Raw genomic sequence first — 21009 nt, 5'->3', positions numbered from 1 at the left:
TAGGATTTATGATTTAGATTTCTGGGCTTTCGGCATCTATGGCCATTTAGCCCGTCACGTTTGAGGGATGACGTCCCTCGGCGAGAACACTATCAGGGGAAAGGGAAGGAAGTACCACCCCGGCATTTGCCTGGTGTGGATGAGGAAAACCTCATTCAGGATAGCTTTTACACTATTTCGACCGAGTGACTCCAACGTGAATCGAACCCGGGACGACTCGCACCGAAGGCGAGAGCGTTAGCAACTACGCTACGCGGGGCCACAAGAATATGGTTTTATCATATAGCTCAGCATAGCTAACTGAGTCAGTGAAGTAATATCCTGGTTGATGTCGTGGTAATAGACAGGATTTGTCGTATGACTTACAGTACATCATTCATAATCTCAACATGATTGATTGCATGGGAAAAGTCAGACAGTAACTGATAGAACATATTGCACGATCTAAGTAGTTCTACTTTGATCACACACCATAGTCTTAGCATGACTTGACTGAGTCAGGATTCACAGTGCGGTCGTAGCCATGGTAACTGAATGAACGTGATCTGTATGACAAATTCATCGTTCATTTTCGATCAGGATACACTTCAATCCTTAGTTTCAATTCTTGTCTGTGCCTTTATCTTCATGACAAGAGAAATGAAAATCAGAAATGAAATGACTATGCCCAACCGTGTTTTACTCTGCGTTTTATCCCCAGTGTCACTTACCTTTTATCGATTGCCCAATAGCATAGAAGAAGAAGAAGAATTTAATTTGAAATTACTGCTTTTATTTTGCAGACAATAAATGATTGAAAATTACAAATGTTAAGCGCCATAAATTGTATCAGAACAAGATCTGGGTTATCATGCGGAGACATGAATCATAGCAAACATCACGCCTACTCGATAATGAAAATACAGTTATCAAGACGAGGCGGAACGATTTATAAAAGTCTGGCAATTTCTTTTCCTTTTGGCGAAACATTTCGCTCCAAGGCGGGCGGAGGAATCTGCAATTTCTCATTTGAAATTCATCAGGGATCGCTGCATAGGCGGTGAAATTCATAATTATAGTAATAACACACCTTTATTTAAAAAAAAAAATAAAAAAAAGACACAGAGTTACAATATTTGCATATAGTAGTAGGTCTAAGTCGTAAACAAAAGGATTTTTAGCGTCCTCAATTTTCTATGTGACGTATGAGAATTTTGAGAAATTTTTGAGTCATCTCGGAAGAAATATTCAAAATGAATTTACAAAGCTCATGGACAAGCTAAAGCTAAAAAAATTAAGTAAAATTATTTAAAAACCAATTATTACTCTATTATTCTTGATTGAGATATTGTTTATGTCAAGCAGTTCTATGCAATATCGCTATTTGTAAAGACCGCTGCAATTCGGGAACAATTCTATATATTTTTTTGATGATATTTTGACGGACAATGTTCTGTCGTCGATACTTTTGATAGTATGTCATTCAACGAGTAGCGTAATTTGGGCGTCAATTGAAACGTCCCAAGTTTTCTCTCTCTCTCTCTCTCTCTCTCTCTCTCTCTCTCATGTAAGGTGTGATCAAAAAGTACGGTGAATGTAGTTGCACAGTGCCATCTATCAATGTTGTATCCACTTCAACTAGTGAGCCCGGTAACCTAAATCTTTGGTACAGTCAATGTCGCGTTTTGAACGAGTTGTGACATCTTAGTTGCCTTCCAGAGACAGAAGAGTGAGGACGTGTGAAGAGTGTTTGTCGCGTTCCAACATTAAGTTTTGTTCTAAGCTGAAAAAAAAAGTGCCAAAGAAGTTTAAGAAATGTGAAAATCAGTGTATTGCGATGAAGCGGTGGCATTATTTACAAGTGGTAAAGGACAAGGAATCGGTTGAAAACGAACAGCGATCGAGACGTCAAGAACAGATGAAAATGTGCAAAAAAAAAAAAAAAAAAAAATGGCACAAATGATTTATACAAACAGGCGAATGATTATTCGAGAGTTTTCCAAAGAACTAAACATCTTGTATGGGTCCGTGAAAAGCATTTTAACCGCCGATTAAAAAGGCAAATGGCTTCCTTCTTCACCACGAAAACGCACCGTGTCATACCTTACATTTGATCCGCGGGTTTTTGGCCGAAAAAATGTTCCTGTCTGTACACATTCTTTGTACTCACCAGATATAGCATCATGCGACTTCTAGTTCTTCCCAAACATTAAAACTGTGCTTAAAGGAAAACGTTTTGACACCATTCATAACATTGAGAGGGCCACGAGAGAGTAGCTGAACGCCCTTCCAAAAAAAGCCTTCCAGAAATTCTTCCAGTCATGGATTCAACGTTGGAATAAGTGCATTGCTAGCCGTTGACAGTAATTTGAGGGAGATTAAATCAAATTCCATGTAAAATTAATATCTTGTTTCTAACAAAATTATTCACCGTATTTTTGATCATAGCTCGTATATATATATATATATATATATATATATATATATATATATATATATATATATATATATATATATATATGAACTACATGAGAATCTTAAGTTATATCGAAGAATTTTCTCTCTCTCTAACGAAAACAAAATTTGAAATGATGTTACTGCATACATTGACAAAAGACTCCGTGGAGATCTCTCTTCCCATGCTTTGCAAAACTGTCTATGCTATGAAGCATATAATACTAAAACAGTCTTTGAGATCTATAATTGGGGTAAACTTGTATTGTCCACGAAACTCGAAAAAACGAGGCGAGAAGTTCAATTCAATTTTTCAATTCGAGACAGAAATTTTTCGTCTCGTAAACCGCCTGGAAGCATATTCCTGAAGTGGGAAAAATAAACTTCCGTTAAAAATACGTGAAACAAAATAATTAAAGTGCTTACAAATTACCCCATTGACTATTGGTTTGTCTTTTAGCAAGGCATTAACCATTGGTGTAACAACAATATTTTATTAGAGAAGGCCATTGCCCATTACTTCTGAGAATCGAAAGAACATTACCTGTGGTCAGGGACGTACTCAAAAGGGGTCCTAGGATCCCCCCCCCCCCGAAATTCTGACTTCTCTGTAAATTTAGTCGAATTTTACGGGTGATTTTATGAATTTTAATATAATTTATCCTCATTTTGAATTTGGATTCTCGAATAGCTTCGGAGCCCGTCCCCGAAATAAATTCCTACATACCGATACGTCCCTGCCTGTGGTCCAACGGTAATCTAGGGTGCACTGAGAAAAAAAAATCGTATCTGGCGTATGTTGTACCTAAAGTCGTATGTTACATTTGTAAATCCTGTAGTTTTTGGACTTAACGTACAGCAAACGTTTAACTGAAAAGGCATGTTTTATAATACTTTCTGTAGGTGTTCCATCTGTACGTACTTTCCGTATGAAACAATATAGGCGGTCAGGATCTTACATACAAATGGATGTATATAACATATAGCTGACGAAGGTAACATACATATATGTATATAATACAAGGAAGACAGTTAGACATCAGACATCCTGCAACGGCTTGATGTAACATCTAGGGGCAATGCCTGTGTAGCATACGAATAACGTATGCTCTGTACTGATTTCTGTAGTAAGAAAGAGGATTTCGTATATTTGTACAATATCCGGTGTCCGGAGAAAGAATCTCAGTGTCAGATAACCTCCTCTATCTAGTTACGTCTATGACCCCAACAATTTTTTCTTGAAGTTAACTGAATTGTTGTGAATTTTGTCATCTTCTAAAAAGAACATTGAAAAGATACGGAAAACCTGCTGCCATCTACACTAGCAAAAATTCTGTAGTTTAAATTACCAAATATCAATGTAAAATCATTTACCCTTGATTCTGTAAGTTGATATACATTTCCTTAGATCAAATTACAAAATTTGCTTTTCTTTTACAAATTTATAGTAAATTTATTAAAAAAATATTATATTTTTTATTGATAAAAATGAAATTTAGCATCATTTCATATTAGTAATTTTACTTTATAGATGTAAATTGATATACATAGAGGTTTGGCAAACAGATTGCCACCGTTTTTTTTTTTTTTTTTTTTTTTTTTTTTGTTTGGTAAATTTAGGTATGAAATTTTTTACAGTGTATTGGCTCCTTTACTCTCATCACCAGGGATTTCGCAATAAATGTCACAGTAGAACTATGATTGTTACAAGCATAGTAATTCACACAATTTAACTTTCTTTCCAGCTCCTGAAATACTTCATTATGAACCAATCTCTACAGCAGTAGATATGTGGTAAGTGCTTACAATGTAGTAATTAAGTATATTATAAAAGTTGTTCAACCATAACTACTCTATTTAGAAATTTTATTCTATCTCCGGTATATGTATTATGGATTTAAAAAAAAAAAGATTATTGAATACCTAACTGACGAATCAGAAGCATCTTATCAAGACTGGTTGATTGTTGAACCTCTGACACATGAATGGATACATCATTCAAGAATTAATTCTTTAAGAGTGTTGAATATTTGAGCCATTTTGTTTTTTGAGCCAACTGTTTCAGCATCGTCATTGAAGATTTTTCTTGTGTGGGTCGGAGGGACAAGATCTCCATCAACATGAGTTTAACGTTTTTTGTTATTATATTATGATAGTATACACTATATCAAAATACGTTGGAAGTTCAATAACTTGAATCTCAAGGGAACTACAAAAACTTCAAGTTTTCAAGTAATTCAAGGTAACGAGGTTCGAGTTGCCGAGTGCAACAACCGATAAAATTCAGTAAATAGGGAATTAGTATTTCATAAAGTTAGAGAAAGCCATTTCTACTTTAGTTACAAATTTGAATAGGGCCCCATGTTTATCTGAGTTGTTGTTTAGTCTATAAATTCGATTTAACAGAGACCAAAGCCTTGGAAATTCCATTTATATCGAATTATAGAGGTTCTCAAGTCTATAATTTCGAGTTGTAAAAGGCCTTATTTTGTTCTGAAAATAGAATTTACCGAGTTTCTTAAATGTAGAAAATAGAGTTATAGCTAGTTAATTTTAACATTAAGTATTATGGAATGGAAAGTTCAAGAGGATTGGAAAAACTTCGAGTTATCAGGTGATTTGAATTATCGAAGTTATTACTGTATATGTACTGTATTCTCAAACCCGGGATGTCCTTCCCAAATGACGCCCCTGTATTAATTTATATGGTGAAATATTCTTATCTTCTTTTTCTTTCTTTCCTTTTCTTTTTTAAAATTGAACTGGAATTATGAGTTTGATATTACTGACTTCTTTTTTTTAAATATATTTAAATATCCTTTGCTGTATGAAAATTAAATTTTGTTATAAGTAATTTTAACATTTAATGATCAAATTATATGTGTATGAGTATGTATTATTATATGTATGTATGTTTGACAGTTAATTTCTCCTCTACCGCTGGACCAATTGTAATGATTTTTGGTACATGAGTAGAGCCTATCCTATCTAAGGCTTTTGTCATGTTAGTTTTCTGAGAGGGCTTATCCTAAAGGGGGGGGGGGTAGAAGTTCAAAAATTTATGCCAAAAATACGGTATTTCACGAACCCGTTAATTTACAAAGTTGAAAGTCGATGCATAAGCTTTTAATAAAATGTAAGGGGATGCGTGTCCCAACGTTTTTTCGAATTTCTGTTTATAAGGGAAAGCGCGGCTGGGGTATTTTCTACCTAGGTATGTATAAATAAAAATGAATGTAACTGCCCAACTTCTTCTAGATCGCTGAACCTAATTTGAGGAGTTTTAGTACATAAATGGACCGTGGCCCAACTTGAATTTTTATTACATTACCCTTCTACTATGGAAGTGAGAATAGTAGAAGGGTGCGTGATACGTAAAACTAATCGAAAATGACCGATATTAGTGTCTCGTCCATAGTTTTCGAGGTCGCTGAGATGAATAGTGACGTACTAGATAACAATTAAGTCAAAATTCATCCCCAATCAGAATTGAGAAAGGGGTTGATGTAAAAATAATCAATAAACGACCAATGCCATTATTATCCAGCAAATGGTTCCCGGGATCGTTGAGATGAATTAGTGACACTCCAGATACCATTTACTGTAAGTCCAAGTTTAGGCACCATCAGTATGTGGGGTGAGAATGAATGAGAGATGGGGTGGGAAAGGCTGACTTACGGATATTTTTTTTATCATTATACTTACATTGAAGGGCGTATATGATACGGGGAAAGGAGTCCTAATAATTTCCATAAACATTTACTCCCCGTGCGAAGAACGGGCATTTTAACTAGTTAGCAGTAAATTTACTGGTAATGCAAATTTATATTGAGAAAGGAAGAGATTTAATTAGACATTGAACAAGAAATCAAAAATCACACGATTAGTATTTCCGTACATTTGAAAGAAAAAGTCAATGGGATAAAAAAAAAAAAAAGTGGCACAGGTATTCTTCACCTTTAACCCTTTGGGGATCCCATGGTACAATCTGTACCATACGGGGTGTTTCATGGTACATTGCGTTATAACTCTATTATTTGAGCTTTTTCGTCCGTTTTTTTTTTTTTTTTTTTTTTTCAAGTCCAGAGGCATTGCAGAAGACATTACGTATGGTTTCACACCTTCCTGCGTCGAGACATAGGAGGTGATGACGTCATAACTCTAAAATAAATATTTTCGGTAAAATTTTTTGGGGGGTTTATGTAAAGTATTTTTGGCGGGCTTATTTTTGCACGTAGAAGATTGAAATTTTGCACAAACATTCAGTCCACCGAGTAGTATTTACCAGATTTTTTCAGATTTCTGCGTTAAAACAGGGGGGAGCCAGAGGGGCTAAAAGTTGAAAAAAGGGATATTTTTATCCAAAAAATCCCGTTTTTCATCATTTTCCCGCCTTAGATACATGATGGAGACACGTGAGTCATACCGTCTGAAAGGCAGTTCTATTCTAAAGAGAATGATGTGCGACAAATGGCCCTAGGGTAATTAGGGAAGTGTCAGGGAATTTTTATCAAAATATACTTCTGTATAGGGGAATTTTAGACATTTTCGGTATTATTTTTTTGAGGGTTTATTTTTGCACCTAGAAGATTGAAGTTGTGCAAAAACATTCAGTCCACCGAGCAGTATTTACCAGATTTTTTCAGATTTCTGCGTTAAAACAGGGGGGTACAGAGGGGCTAAACGTTGAAAAAGGGAAATTTTTACCAAAAAATCCCTTTCACGGGATTTTCCCGCCTTAGATACATGGTGGGGACAAGTGAATGGTACCGCCTGAAAGGCAGTTCTATTTTGAAGAGAATGATAGCCGAAACATGATCCTAGAATAATTAGGTATGTCTCAGGGAATGTTTAAAAATTTCCCTCTGTATACGGGAATATAAGCATTGTCGGTATATATTTTTTTGGCGGGCTTACTTTTGCACCTGAACAATTGGAATTGTGCATAAACATTCAGCCCACCGAGTAGTATTTACCAGATTTTTTTCAGATCTCTGCGATAAAACAGGGGGGTCCAGGGGGGCTAAAATTTGAAAAAAGGATATTTTTACCCAAAAAATCCCGTTTTTCCTCATTTTCCCGCCTTAGATACATGATGGAGACACGTGTGTCATACCGCCTGAAAGGCAGTTCTATTCTGAAGAGAATGATGGGCGAAACATGACCCTAGGGTAATTAGGGATGTCTCAGGAAATTTTTTACCTGAGATCATGGTGTTTTACGGTAATTTGGGGCATGGTGAGAATTCCTTATAAAATTTCTCCCGCCCTTGGTGTTCAGGATAGAAACTTGAAATTTGGCACACACATTCAGTATACCAAATACTATATATCAGATTTTTTTAGATGGCTACGTTCACACCGGGCCGCTCCAGAGGGGCCCAAAGTGCGAGGAAAAATTCCCTCCGAAATTTTCCCTTTGACATAATTTTTCCTGCTTCTGGTATATTGCATGAGCATGCAAGTGGTACCATTTAAAAGCCAGCTCTATTCTGAAGAGAATGAAGTATGAACCATGATCTTAGGATAAATAGTGACGATGCAGTAGCTGCTCGACTGAAAGTCTAAAAAATAGCCCAAAAACCCCGGATCCGGAAAGTGTTAAATTTAGAACATACTTAATGAACCTGTATTCAATAGTAAAAAAGAAAATAATAATAATAATAAAATTACATTAAATAAACTTTGATCGACAGTAAAAAGAATCACGCACTAGAAGTTTCAATTTCGTTCAGTAGATTCAACCGCTGGAGGACGATTGCTGCCATCCAACGGTGACATATCTAACTTCTAATACTTTTGTTTCAATAGTATAAATTGAGATATGAATACCTACCGTTAAAGTCATCGTTAACCATGTCGATATTGAACGGATTGACTTCATTAACGAACTAGGTTGAGGTAAATTACCATAACCTGTGAAAATGTTAACGGATTGGTTCCATTAACGAATTTGGTTGAGATAAATCACCGTTACCTGTGAAAATGTTAACGGATTGGCTCCATTAACGAATTCGGTCGACAAATCACCATTACCCGTGAAAATGTTAACAGATAAATTCCATTAACGAATTTGGTTGAGATAAATCACCGTTACGTATAAAAATATTAACGGATTGGCTCCATTAACGAATTCGGTCGATAAATCACCATTACCCGTGAAAATGTTAACGGATTAATTTCATTCACGAATTTGGTTGATATAAATCACCGTTACCCGTGAAAACGTTAACGGATTGGCTCCATTAACGAATTTGATTGATATAAATCACCGTTACCTCTAAAAATATTAACGGATTGGCTCCATTAACGAATTTGGTTGAGATAAATCACCGTTACCTGTGAAAATATTAACGGATTGGCTCCATTAACGAATTTGGTTTATATAAATCACCGTTGCCTGTGAAATTGTTAACGGATTGACTTCATTAACGAAGTCGGCTGTGATAATTCCTCTAGCTATCTATTGCAAAAAAAAAAAAATGCTTCCGTTTAAGAATTATCGTTAACATTACAATATTAAAGTCCCACTTACGTGATCTCAATAAAGAAAGGCACAACTTCAATAAACAAACAACTGTGCACCCTGCTTGAAGAATCCTGAAAGATGCCATTGACTTTTCGGAAAGAAGTTCTGGGTAAACGAGGAAAACGGTGAAGGATAATACCTTATCGCCACATTCGGGTCCAGGGCGATAAATGTTCAAGGGCGCAATATTAAAAATCAACATTGAAGTATGATATGGCTGTTCACGAGAGAGAAATTTATGAGAGGTCTATACTAAAAAAAAAAAAAAAAAAAAAAAAACAATGTTGGTCCACAGCGCAACAGAGGTTAATTATGACACTACTGGAGCTAGTAGAACCTAAGGCAGTTGCTTATTGACTGCCAGCATAATTCATGCATTTAGCTTTTGCGGCCCGCGCCGTTGCTAATGGCCCAATGTAAGCGGAGATGATATTGTTAGTTGAGTTTTTTCTGTTGGTTTTGCTTACACATAACTGAGCATGAACAAATAAGGAAATACAAAATGTTCTTGGGTCCGGGAGCTTGAAATACCTAAATACAGACCTGGACGCGTGTAAAAACCACTTCTAATTAAAAAAAAAAAAAAAAGTTAGAATCGAAATTAAGAGTGTAGTTTATGTAGGCGAGGGACAAATTAGTACATGCAGCAACAAAAGTACACTTACTTCGTACATGTATGCTTACAGTATGAATCATCTTAGATCTTGGATTAGTGTTGCCACTCACTTAATTAATTGAAAGCAATTAGTATGGTTGTTTTTAAGGAGAACAGGTGCTCGTTTTTTTAAGGAGAACATGTTTGATGTTAATAATAATAATAATAATAATAATAATAATAATAATAATAATAATAATAATAATAATAATAATAATAATAATAATAATAATAATAATAATAAAGTAATGTGGCCATTTGCAATTATTCTCACGCAGTTAAGATTCAAAATGCTCTTTTGGCTTGGTTATGTAACAAGAAGTAGCTTACGCATATATGTGGCTAATGCACTCGGGAACACAGCACTGTCTTCGGGACATGAGTACAACAATATTTCCTCAATCGGAGAGACACAATATCAAAACTTCCTGAATTGAAGAGATATAGTATCAATCCTTCTGAATTTGGAAGACACAAAATCAATGCTTCCTGAATTGGAGAGGCACAATATCAACACTTCCTGAACAGCAGGGCAATTGCCCCCTCCAAGGGCGCCCATCAGGAAGGGGCAAGGTAGGGCGCCCGCCCCCCTCAGAGGAAATCGCACTTCGGAATACCGAAAGCCCAATAAAATTTTTACATTAGTTATAGCAAAATTTGCAACTATATTTGAAACCTCGCTTATATTTGCCCCCCTTGGAAACCACAACATGGGCGCCCTTGGCCTCCTCTCAGTTTGAGAAATATGTGTTTCTAATAAATCGTGTGCTAATATACTAATAGAAAACAAATTATTATGTCAGTGGACAATCTTGCCCTCTCCGCCTGGCAAGATCTAAAATGACGCTGCTGTTCCTGAATTGGAGAGAGACAGTGTGAATCCCTCATGGCCTGAAAAGACATAGTGTCAATCGTTCCTGAATTGCAGACGCACAGTATCAATCGTTTCTGAATTGAAGAGACATAATAGCAATATTTTTTGAACTGGAGAGACATAGTATCAATCTTTCCTATATTGGAGAGACATGGTATAGAAATATCTATGGACGAGCATGTGTTTTTTTAGGCAATGAACCTTCGGAATTCTGAAGCCACATACTAGTATTATTATTTGTACTCAAACTGTTTTGCACTATCGAAGTTGTGTGTAAATTTATATTTTTATGTAGATTGTCTACAGGAAATTCCATAGCATCGTTTAAGCTATTTTCTCTTGATATATTACGACATTGACTTGTACGTACCGGTACACAAAACTGATAAGCAAAACGAACTAGTAGTGCATGTTATTTATCTGCTATTTGCGATTCAAGATATATATATACGTTCCACAAATCATCCATTCTCTTTTGAATCAAAGAACGAAAAAAAAAAGTATCCATGGTTCGATGCCCTCCTATTTTTTGCGTTCTCCAACTCTTTCGCATTAAGATGTTGATAACAGCACCTGTCACCCCATCTACGTAAGTTAAAATAAAACATTCCTATCAAAAGTTGTTTAAGTGCTTGTAAAGTGGGTAAGTGAGGAAAGGCAGCTTTGAGAAAATGTAAAAGTTCGTGCTGTAAGAAGTGGTTGTTCTTTCACCTCAGCTCCAGAGACCAGAAAAGACACGTAATGCCACCTACTGGTGCACCCACGAAGCATCTAACTCCGTGATGACCACCTTGAATAGTCTTTCTTCAATAGCTAACGAACGATTACAAAGCCATACAGCTCGCAATATGTACTGCCATCACCTACAACACCTATGTTAACCTTGCCGATTATAATATAAATACCAAAATGAGATTTTGTTGCTTAGTTCCTAGAAATTCGTACTTGGAGTTATTAAAAGTCATCGTAGTACATCTTGGAAAAAAAGAAATAAGTGGCGATAACCGACCAATTACTTCGAAATGATAGCTCACTAAAGAAGATTAAAATGGCGGCTACCATTTTAAACTTTCTGGAAGGTAGGATGGATCAATTGAATGCCTTAGAACATGAAAATTATTTCCAGTTCCTAGAAATTAATAACGAAAGATGAACTACCAAGTGGTAGTGAAGAGTTACAACTATTATTATTGTTATTTACTGTGCGCGATTAACTTTTTCTTGGGTGGGAAATCTCGGTACTGATTTGTCGCCAATGGCGCCCATTAACGGGGGCCAGATGGGGCGCTTGCCCCCCTAGAAAAAATTGTACTTCAGAATATCGAAAACCCAATAGAATTTTTACATTAGTCACAGCAAAATTTGAAACTATATTTGAAACGTCGCTTATGCTTCCCCCCCTTGGAAACTACAACATGGGCGCCCTTGTTTGTCGCAGCTTTCCATTTTTCCCTATCCGAATTAGGAGGGGGCACGGTGACTCAGTACTAGAGCGCTTACCTCTGGTGCATGGGGTCCCTGATTCGATTCTCGATCAAGTAAGATTCTGGTGGACAACATCGTGTCCGTGGGTTTTCTCGGGGTACTCCCGTTTTCTCCCACTTTCTTATTCCACCAATTCTTCTATCATCGTTTCCCTTAGCTTAAAAGGCATAATCGTGGGACTTGAAACTGAAAGATGTCATTTTCCCTATCCGGAGTCAAATTTTCATTTCCTTGTAGCCTTTTTTTTCCTACATGTTGAATTATTTGGTCGGTAAAATTTCGATCCTCTAGGTCAGCGTTTCCCAGCCCTTTTCAGCTTGCGGCACACTACAGGTGTAACTTGAATTCTCGCGGCGCATTCATATATATAGATATTATTATTATTATTATTATTATTATTATTATTATTATTATTATTATTATTATTATTATTATTATTATTATTATTATTATTTGTAAATATGAAATACCGTGATAATTTTTTTTCTGTGATTAGGCCTATTGATCTTCTCACAGAAGAAAGCTCGATGACTGGTTTTCCTTTGTGGTAAATCACAGAATCATTGTGGTAAATCATTATGCTTATTTTTCATTCTAATTTAAAAATAGTAAACGATTGCATTGAAATACGGTATAGGACTCGGATTTTTAAAAATCCACTTTCTCTTTCGAAAACTGTATCCAACCTTTCACTAAAAAGGAAGATCATTAAATAACGAACGAACAAACACATCTCTTGTACTTTTAAAACATAAATGTAGGTAATTTGTATGCATGTTTGCTTTGTCAAAAGGATTGAATGATATTTTAAACTTTCAAGTTACGAAATAATCTGCAACAACAATGAAGCAATGATGGTCATGACAATGATAACAAATACTTTTCTCAACATTAAAAATATACAGAAAAGTAACACAGTATGAAACTTTTGTAGATTCATAGTAATGTAAAATACAAATATAGATTTTTCTCTATGTCTTGCAATTTGATTCCTATAGAATTAACAATTTTGTTTTAATTTCCTCGCGGCACACCAGCGACCCATTCACGGCACACCAGTGTGCCGCGGCACACCGATTGGGAAACGCTGCTCTAGGTATATTTCCTTCTACCATTGCTTCCATAGCTAATATCATGATTCCTCCATGTCTTATAATGTACCCAATCCTCCTATCATTTCTTTCCGAGATAACAATTGATAGATTCTTCAATTTATTTATTTTTTTCTCCTACCATTTTCAACACTCTTCTATTTAATATCTTATCCTACCACCCAATTTTCAATAATCTTCTGTAGCACTACATTTGGAAGGTTCCGTTTTCCTTGTTTCCGAGAGCCCATGCTCTGCATTCACACACCATTATAAACGTGCCAATATTGATCTATATCAGTCTGGGTGAATTTTATGTGAATTTTTGAAATTTCAGTATTTTTCATTCTGTTATTCCAGAAAAGGGTATGATACCGATAAACAAGTACCGGCATTTCATTAGGAAAAGGGTGGCCCCGCGTAATGTAGTTGTTAACGCTCTCACCTTCAGTGCGAGTGGTCCCGCGTTTGATTCCCGGTGGGGGCATTCGGTTGAAAAAGTGTAAAAAAAAATTCAGGCCAGCCATCCTGAATGAGATTTTCCTGGGTTTTCCCCGTTCACACCAGGCAAATTTCGGGGTAGTACCTAATATATAGGCCCCAGGCCTCTTCCTTCCTGTCTTCGCCAATCCTTTCTTCTTTCCCTTTCCCGGATAGTGTGCTCGCCGAGAGACGTCATCTCTCAAACGTGACGGGCTAATATGGTCATAGGTTGCGAAAGCCCAGAAATCTAAATCCTAAATCATTACGAAAAGGAAAAGAAAACTATTGTTTGTTCCCTAATACAATTAGATTGGAAATTAACGAAATCATGGGAGGGGGGATTATAAAGCAGGAGTCATAAAAAGCATCCATATCGACTGAGGTATTATGGTATTTCTCAAACATTTCCTAATACAGAAGCATCTATTAAGGATACAGCCCTATAGTTTCTCGTTACGTTCTGTTACATAAACCTGTAGCAGCACGGGTGGAGTTTCAATTTATTCGTTCAATAGCCATTGCCATAGATACCTGGCTGACGAAGAAGGTGGGTACCGTTAAATGACAAGTGAAGTCTATTAAACTTCACTATTCTTAGAGCCAGCTCCGGTTTAAGAGAAGCCACGTATCTATCACGGTCATACATTGGAATCGTTTAAATTAATCCGGTGCTGTCGAGGAGCAAGCACCTATTAGCCACGTCAGGTTTGCCAATTTAGTAGATATTTCTCTTTCCTGAATCGTCTTATAACGTTTCTTCATCCCACTTTAAGAGAGGGCGTGGTGATCGCTTTACGTTCTCGTAGGACAGGTGGAATGGCCAAATGAAATCACGGCAAGCACTCTATATTAAGAAGCACACGGCTGAAGCATTCTTAACCAACGTGGTGAAAATTTTTAAAACTCAAATCTTGACTTTGTGGACAAGGTCGACTAGCTTTCTTGATTTCGATTGATATGATTCACCCACTATACACCTAAAAATCCTCCAACAAAAACTTGCGTGTGTCCCATTTTGGTTACGCACTATGCTGGGTGCGTCATAAATTCAAGAATACGAGAAGAAAAGGGAGGACACCATCTTGTGTTCCAATATTTTAAAATGGGTTTTCTGTGAATAAGATAAAGATCAACATATAAACGAAAGCAACTCATTAGGTTTTCACACCTCGTAATTTGTGTGATTTCAACATTATGGAGTGTAACTGAAGAGAGCACACCAGTGTTACAGTAGAGATTTTTTCCTAATTGCATGGGAGTCCATCTTGGGCCTGCTGACCGTATCAATTTACTAATTTTCCCTGCACTCTTTCCTTAAAGCTTTACTAATTATACAAACACATTTTCGACGGCAAATAGAAGCAACGAAAACTTAGATATTTTTTTCTGGGAGGGCAAGTATTAATATTTGGGTCACCTAGAAAAAGTTGTTTTGGGCCCTCCCGTAAAATTCGAAAATAGACCCTTCTTTTCATTTTTCTCTTTACTCTTGTGGGCTCCCTGGAGCCTGTGGGCTCTCTTCCACTCTCCTGGGCCCGTTCCATAGATGACAAATTAATTAAGGGAACAATATTGGCAAATCTCAAAGCAATACGAATAAATATTATTTCTAGGATCCCTAATAAGTTTAGTAGACATTTTTTACTGAAATGGGCTCGCAACTCATTTTTGTTTTATTTAAATTTTGTGTACTGTTTTGTTTATGTAATGTAATGAACTTGTTTGATGCTTCATTTATAATTTCATGTTCGTATCGTATGTAGAGTAAGAAAATGTTGTCTTAAACTCCCCCCTTAAACGGCGGGGCGCTTCCCTGGAGGGGCAGTTGCCATCCCTGCCTCCTACAAGTTACGCCCCCTGAATAGAAGGGTATGAAACAACACCAAGTTTCGTTCACGGTTTATTTCATAGGAAAAGGAAAAGTCGGTGCAAGAAAATATTAAAAGATTCCCATCACAAGTATTCTGACGTCACTGACAGAATACTTCCGCAAAGTGACACTATCGGTGTTTCTCCCTGGCTTTGCACCCCTGGAGAGCCATACGTTCTCCACCACTCTCGGAGCTAAGAAAAATTAAATTACGACTGTATTTCACTCTTGTGAAGGGCATATCTTTAGCAGTGTTGCAGTAAAGCTTTCTACACTTTGATTTTGCCCCCGAGGACATCTTTTTTTCTGGAAGAAAGTCAGTCTACTATGGTTTTTATATAACATCTTCGCTTTGATAAGAAATTATACTGACTTTGATAAGAAACGCATTTGACTGATTGTGGATAGAGTACAATACTTGGCACGAAGAATTTGATTGATTGTGGATAGAGTACAATACTTGGCACGAAGAAATTGATTGATTATGGATAAAGTACAATACTTCGCACAAAGCATTTGACAGATTGTGAATAGAGCACAATACCTGTTGCGAATTATTTGATTGATTGTTGATAGAGTACAATACCTAGTGCGAATTATTTGATTGATTGTGGATAGAGTACAGTACTTGACACAAAGAATTTGATTGTGGATAGAGTACAATACCTAGTGCGAATTATTTGATTGATCGTGGATAGAGTACGGTACTTGGCATGAATTATTTGATTGATTATGAATAGAGTACAGTATTTCGCACAAAACATTTGATTGATTGTAAATAGAGTACAATACTTCGCACAAAGCATTTGACTGATTGTGGATAGAATACCTAGCACGAATCATTTGATTGATTATGGATAGAGTACAGTATTTCGCACAAAACATTTGATTGATTGTAAATAGAGTACAATACTTCGCACAAAGCATTTGACTGATTGTGAATAGAGTACAATACCTAGTGCGAATTATTTGATTGATTGTGGATAGAGTACAATACATGACACAAAGAATTTGATTGATTGTGAAAGAGTACAATACTAGGCACGAAGAGTTTGATTGATTATGGATAGAGTGCAATACTTCGCACAAAGCATTTGACTGGTTGTAGATAGAATACAATACTTTGCACGAAGTATTTGATTGATTGTGGATTGAATACAATACTATGCACAAAGCATTTGATTGATCTTTTTCTTAATTATTTCTTCAGAGACCCACAAAATAAACTTTTCTTCTCTTCTCCATAAAAATGCTTCTTTTGTACTCCTATCGTTGTTTTTGTTTTACATTTGCATTTCAAGTTTTCACTAATAGTACAAGTTTTATATATATACAAAAGTATAATGCAAATTCTCAGATTATGAGAAATCTATTGTACAACTTTGTTCTACGTGGAGTCAAAGAAATACACATACTTACGTATGTAAGACTTATTAAAAATCTTAGCCACCATCTTAACTTTGAAAAGTCCCATATCCTTATTCGTAGACTAAATTAAATCAAACAAATGACTTGGTAAGGTAATAGTTGTTGAAATATAGGCTATCACATTTCACTAGGATTACCTTTTAAATATGTTTTACTTTAATTAATTGAGGAAACTACTACAGTGAATGACAATATAAAATATTATCAGAATAAGAAATAGGCCTATGTAACAAGATACGTCCTGTTAGTTCCTTGTTACGTCGGAAATTTCCTTAACCTCGATACTACTACTATACTTACGAGGAGGGCCATTCATAATTTCGTATTCTAGACGAATGTTTGATGAAGTTTCTGTTGGCACATTATGCATCATGCACAGAAGAAGGACACAAGCGTAGTGTAACATTTTGTTCAACACTTCAGCAATTACTCATCTTGTTACGTACGTTTTGTTGCCACCCAGATCAGATTCCAGATTTACACTTCTATGTGTCGGTTTTTTATGGAGTCAACTACTACAGCGGCATGTATTGAAGTTTGTTACATATATTCTTTCAAAAGTTTTTATTTATTTATTATTTTTTAAATGAAGGCTTCAGTCAGCATCAACCGTACGTACACAGACTACAGACAAAATCGAAACTTCATACCAGCGATTGTGATTGAATTATGAGACTGTTTTAATTTCAGTTCACAGCTGGAACGCAACAACAAAACTAGTTATGATCTTTTAGATACGCCCAGCTCAATAACATTTTTTCCTTGTCGACACTGGAAGAGAGAAAGAAACAACACAACAAGAAGAACAACACTACTTGTTGTGTTTGTTTGTATATATGTTTGTTTTTTGTTGTGTCCTTCTATATATTTTTCCTCACGTTAAACAAACAACATGAAAATGTATATGGTTTAGTCAAGATGGCTGCTTGCTTTATATAACATACCATCTGATAACAAGAACCAGAAGTAATATATTGTCAAAGCAATTACGACATTCATTCTACACAAGTTACGCCAAGTTATTGCAACGACTTTGGTTTTACTTTACGATGTTCTTATGACTAATTACTTGTAAGTTTGTGGGTTTAATTTTCTTAACTTGCGGCACGAATACTAAAATCAACTTCTGGACTTGGAAGTGGGCTTGGAATATGGAATGCAACGTTTGAATAGTAACAAGTAATATCTACTTCCTTTCTTTTCTTTAACGCCTATCCATACTTGACAATGTAAAAACCGACTGTATTACATTTTACTTTCTCTTAATTGAAATGTGTTTCTCCTTCTCTGTCCGAGTTTTCTAACTTTTACAATGTAACATACCAGCTAAAATACATACCAATGTAACATACCAGCTTTTACATTGTAACATACCGTTCTTCACACTTCAAAGGAATAGGCTCAAGGAAAATATTTGAAAGGTATATTTTTCGAAACTTTTCCATATTGAGAAATATATAGAAATTCCCTTCTGTACATAAAAGCAGAATTTTCTAAATGGCTGCCCACATAGCACAAGTACGTCCACGGGATGTCCGAGACTGAGCCCGCAACGGACGACGGGACTTCCCGGGATAATCCGAATGTGCTCCCGGGACATCCACAGGATTTCCGCGGAAGATCTAGATGTCCGCTAATATCCCGGGTTACGGGATATTCAACGGGATCACGAAGGCATGTTTATTGGTTTTCCTTTGGACCCCCTGTCCCATCTGGGACATCCCGTGGAATCCTACATGGGAATCCTTCAGGACGTCCCATGCAGGACGTCCATGGGATGTCTTCTCATTGTCCCGATAATCCCAGGAACCGAATGGGATGATTGGGGTCAAAATGGGACATCCCAGGGACGTAGTGTGCTATGTGGGTAGGTCTCATGTTTACATATTTTTAATAAAGAGTTTATATACCAAGATTCATTTTCCTTAGCGAGCTCCCTCGAGGCTAAGCGGCGAAGCGTATGCGACTTTGGCGTGGGAGATCCGGCTTCGATTCCCAGCGACAGCTCGTGTGTTTTTCGCATCCCGCGTTAATCCGTAGGTCTACGTCTCATATAGCCTCACTACTGAAAGGGTCGCTAAACCCAAAATCGAAACAAATTAATTCATCTTTCTGATATGATGAGTTTGTAAGATATTCTATTTTTGGCAGATATTTTAACCTTCTCATAGAATACGCACTTTAATGAAAATAAAATTACAAAAATTCGGCTCGATCCAAGTGCTATGTTCGAAAGTTCGTTTCGAACTGTTTTAGCCGTTTTCCCGTGATGATGATACAGACAAGACAATTTGAAAGAGAAAAATGTAGAAGTTGCCCCTTCCTCTCTGAAAACGCTTGGACATAAGTCCAATCATATATGTAGCTAGAGATTACAGCACTCGGGGCGAAGTACAGTAGAATACGGCGCCGCTTACAATCACCTTACCAAGTTTTTTTTCTTTTACATACAAGAGAAGCAGCTATTGTTGTTATGCTACGCTGAAGTTTTATCAAGCTTCTTGGACATACCATTGCAACAGCCAAAAAGCGATCATTATGAATTCTTTTACAAATAAGAGCTGTTTTCAAGAGGCTTATTTTGAACTTTCTGTTAAACTTGACAAAACTACATTTGGTTGTATACAGGTCCACTTGGAGAACAGTTATGGAAATTTACAACGTTTCATACTATTGATAAGAAATCAAATTTCATTACATTGGAAACTTTTTTTTTTAATCGAAATAGGTGACAGCATTACTTTCCAGTAATAATTACAAACTTTTGTAATAATTTTATTCTATATGTGACCACACAAATAGCTTTTTAATTTAGATTCTTTTACGGTAAAAATATTTTGTGAAATATAACGGAAATTTAAAAGGAGCCTTTTTTTTTTTTTTTTTTTTTGCGAGTTTCTCAATATTGATCAATGGAGATGAAGAATATTTTAATGTTTGTATTTAAAATCCAAAATATAGTTTGGCTACTGCATACAACGGTATTTTTGAAATTATAGTACTTACTTAATTTCTTAATGAATGTAAGTTTTGAATTTAAGATTACTTATTACTAATTAGCGTATTAAAAATACACTAACACACACACATACATACATATATATTAGGGTGGTCCTTATTTATATGGGCAAAAATAAATTTAGGAATTTCCTTGGACTCACCCCCTAAAATGGTTCCATATAAGACAAAATTAAGCCAGGAGAAAATTTAGATCCATTGAATAATTTTAAATGGTGCCCCAAACGACCTAAAATTTTGAATGCGTTTACAATACATAGTATATGGGGAAAAGCTGGAATAAACTCTTGTAATTTACAAACGGCTTAAGGGAATGGAAAGATATCTTGGATAATGGAACTAGAGGAAATGACCAACCTAATTTTGTATAGCATTATTATGGCGGCCATCTTGAAGTCCGCCATCTTGAATTAAGGTCAAAATTTTCAAATAGGAAGAGGGTCTGTTACATATCATTTTGAGGTGGCGTTTACCAAGAAGCACAAATCTTGTATTATTTTCAAGCTACCAATAATCTTGTAAGAGTTATTACGTGTAAAAAACGAAATGCTTCGATGTAATGTTATTTTATTGTAGTTATGGATCACAGATTTGTAAGAATTTTGGAAGTATTTTACATAAACTGGAAACAAACTGTTAGAGAAAGTTAAATCTTTGTTTCCCCATGAACTACCAATAAGTTTTTCCATCAAGATGATTCATAGACCATTATGAGGAAAAAGAAAAAAATATAACATGGAAGAAATTGAAATATCCCTTATTTATGTAGTACTGTAGCTTTGGGGTAAGTTTTCAATAGGTTTTCAATCTTATATACTACACAGTTCACTTTTGTCATATCTAGGAAAAGATTATCTATGAGAATTCTCTATGTGCAAAATAAACTTTTTCTGATACTCATTTTTCGTAAAAACAATGTCGTAATCTTCTGTTAGTTTCACTCCCCTTTCTGCTGCATCGTTTATTAAGGAGATGAATTTAACTATTGTCTTTCCTTGAAGATAGTCATTGTTATCTGACCATGAAATCGGATCACACTCAAGAAACCCTTTGGGTATTTTAAATCTCACGAGAAAAAATTGTTTGTTGTATCAAAATCACTGATTTCTCTTTTCGCAAGAATTTTTGATATTATCCTTGCGTC

The 21009-nt window shown here is 35.9% G+C and overlaps 1 protein-coding gene across 6 annotated transcripts in view; it reads left to right on the top strand.

Moving 5' to 3' along the window:
* The window catches only part of LOC145672168 (uncharacterized), a 306869-nt gene that overhangs the window by 272501 nt on the left and 13359 nt on the right, over positions 1-21009 (top strand). For all 6 annotated transcript variants that reach the window (XM_081741528.1, XM_081741526.1, XM_081741527.1 and 3 more), the window contains one exon: positions 4179-4227. In XM_081741528.1, the coding sequence (XP_081597654.1) occupies positions 4179-4227 (49 nt within the window). The remainder of the gene's footprint in view (positions 1-4178; positions 4228-21009) is intronic.

Source organism: Thermobia domestica, chromosome 15 (genome assembly GCF_964235325.1).
Source record: "Thermobia domestica chromosome 15, izTheDome1.hap1.1, whole genome shotgun sequence".
NCBI classification, from domain to species: Eukaryota; Metazoa; Arthropoda; class Insecta; order Zygentoma; family Lepismatidae; genus Thermobia; species Thermobia domestica.
Note: the sequence above shows the minus strand (reverse complement) of the source record. Positions and strands in the feature narration are given on the sequence as shown.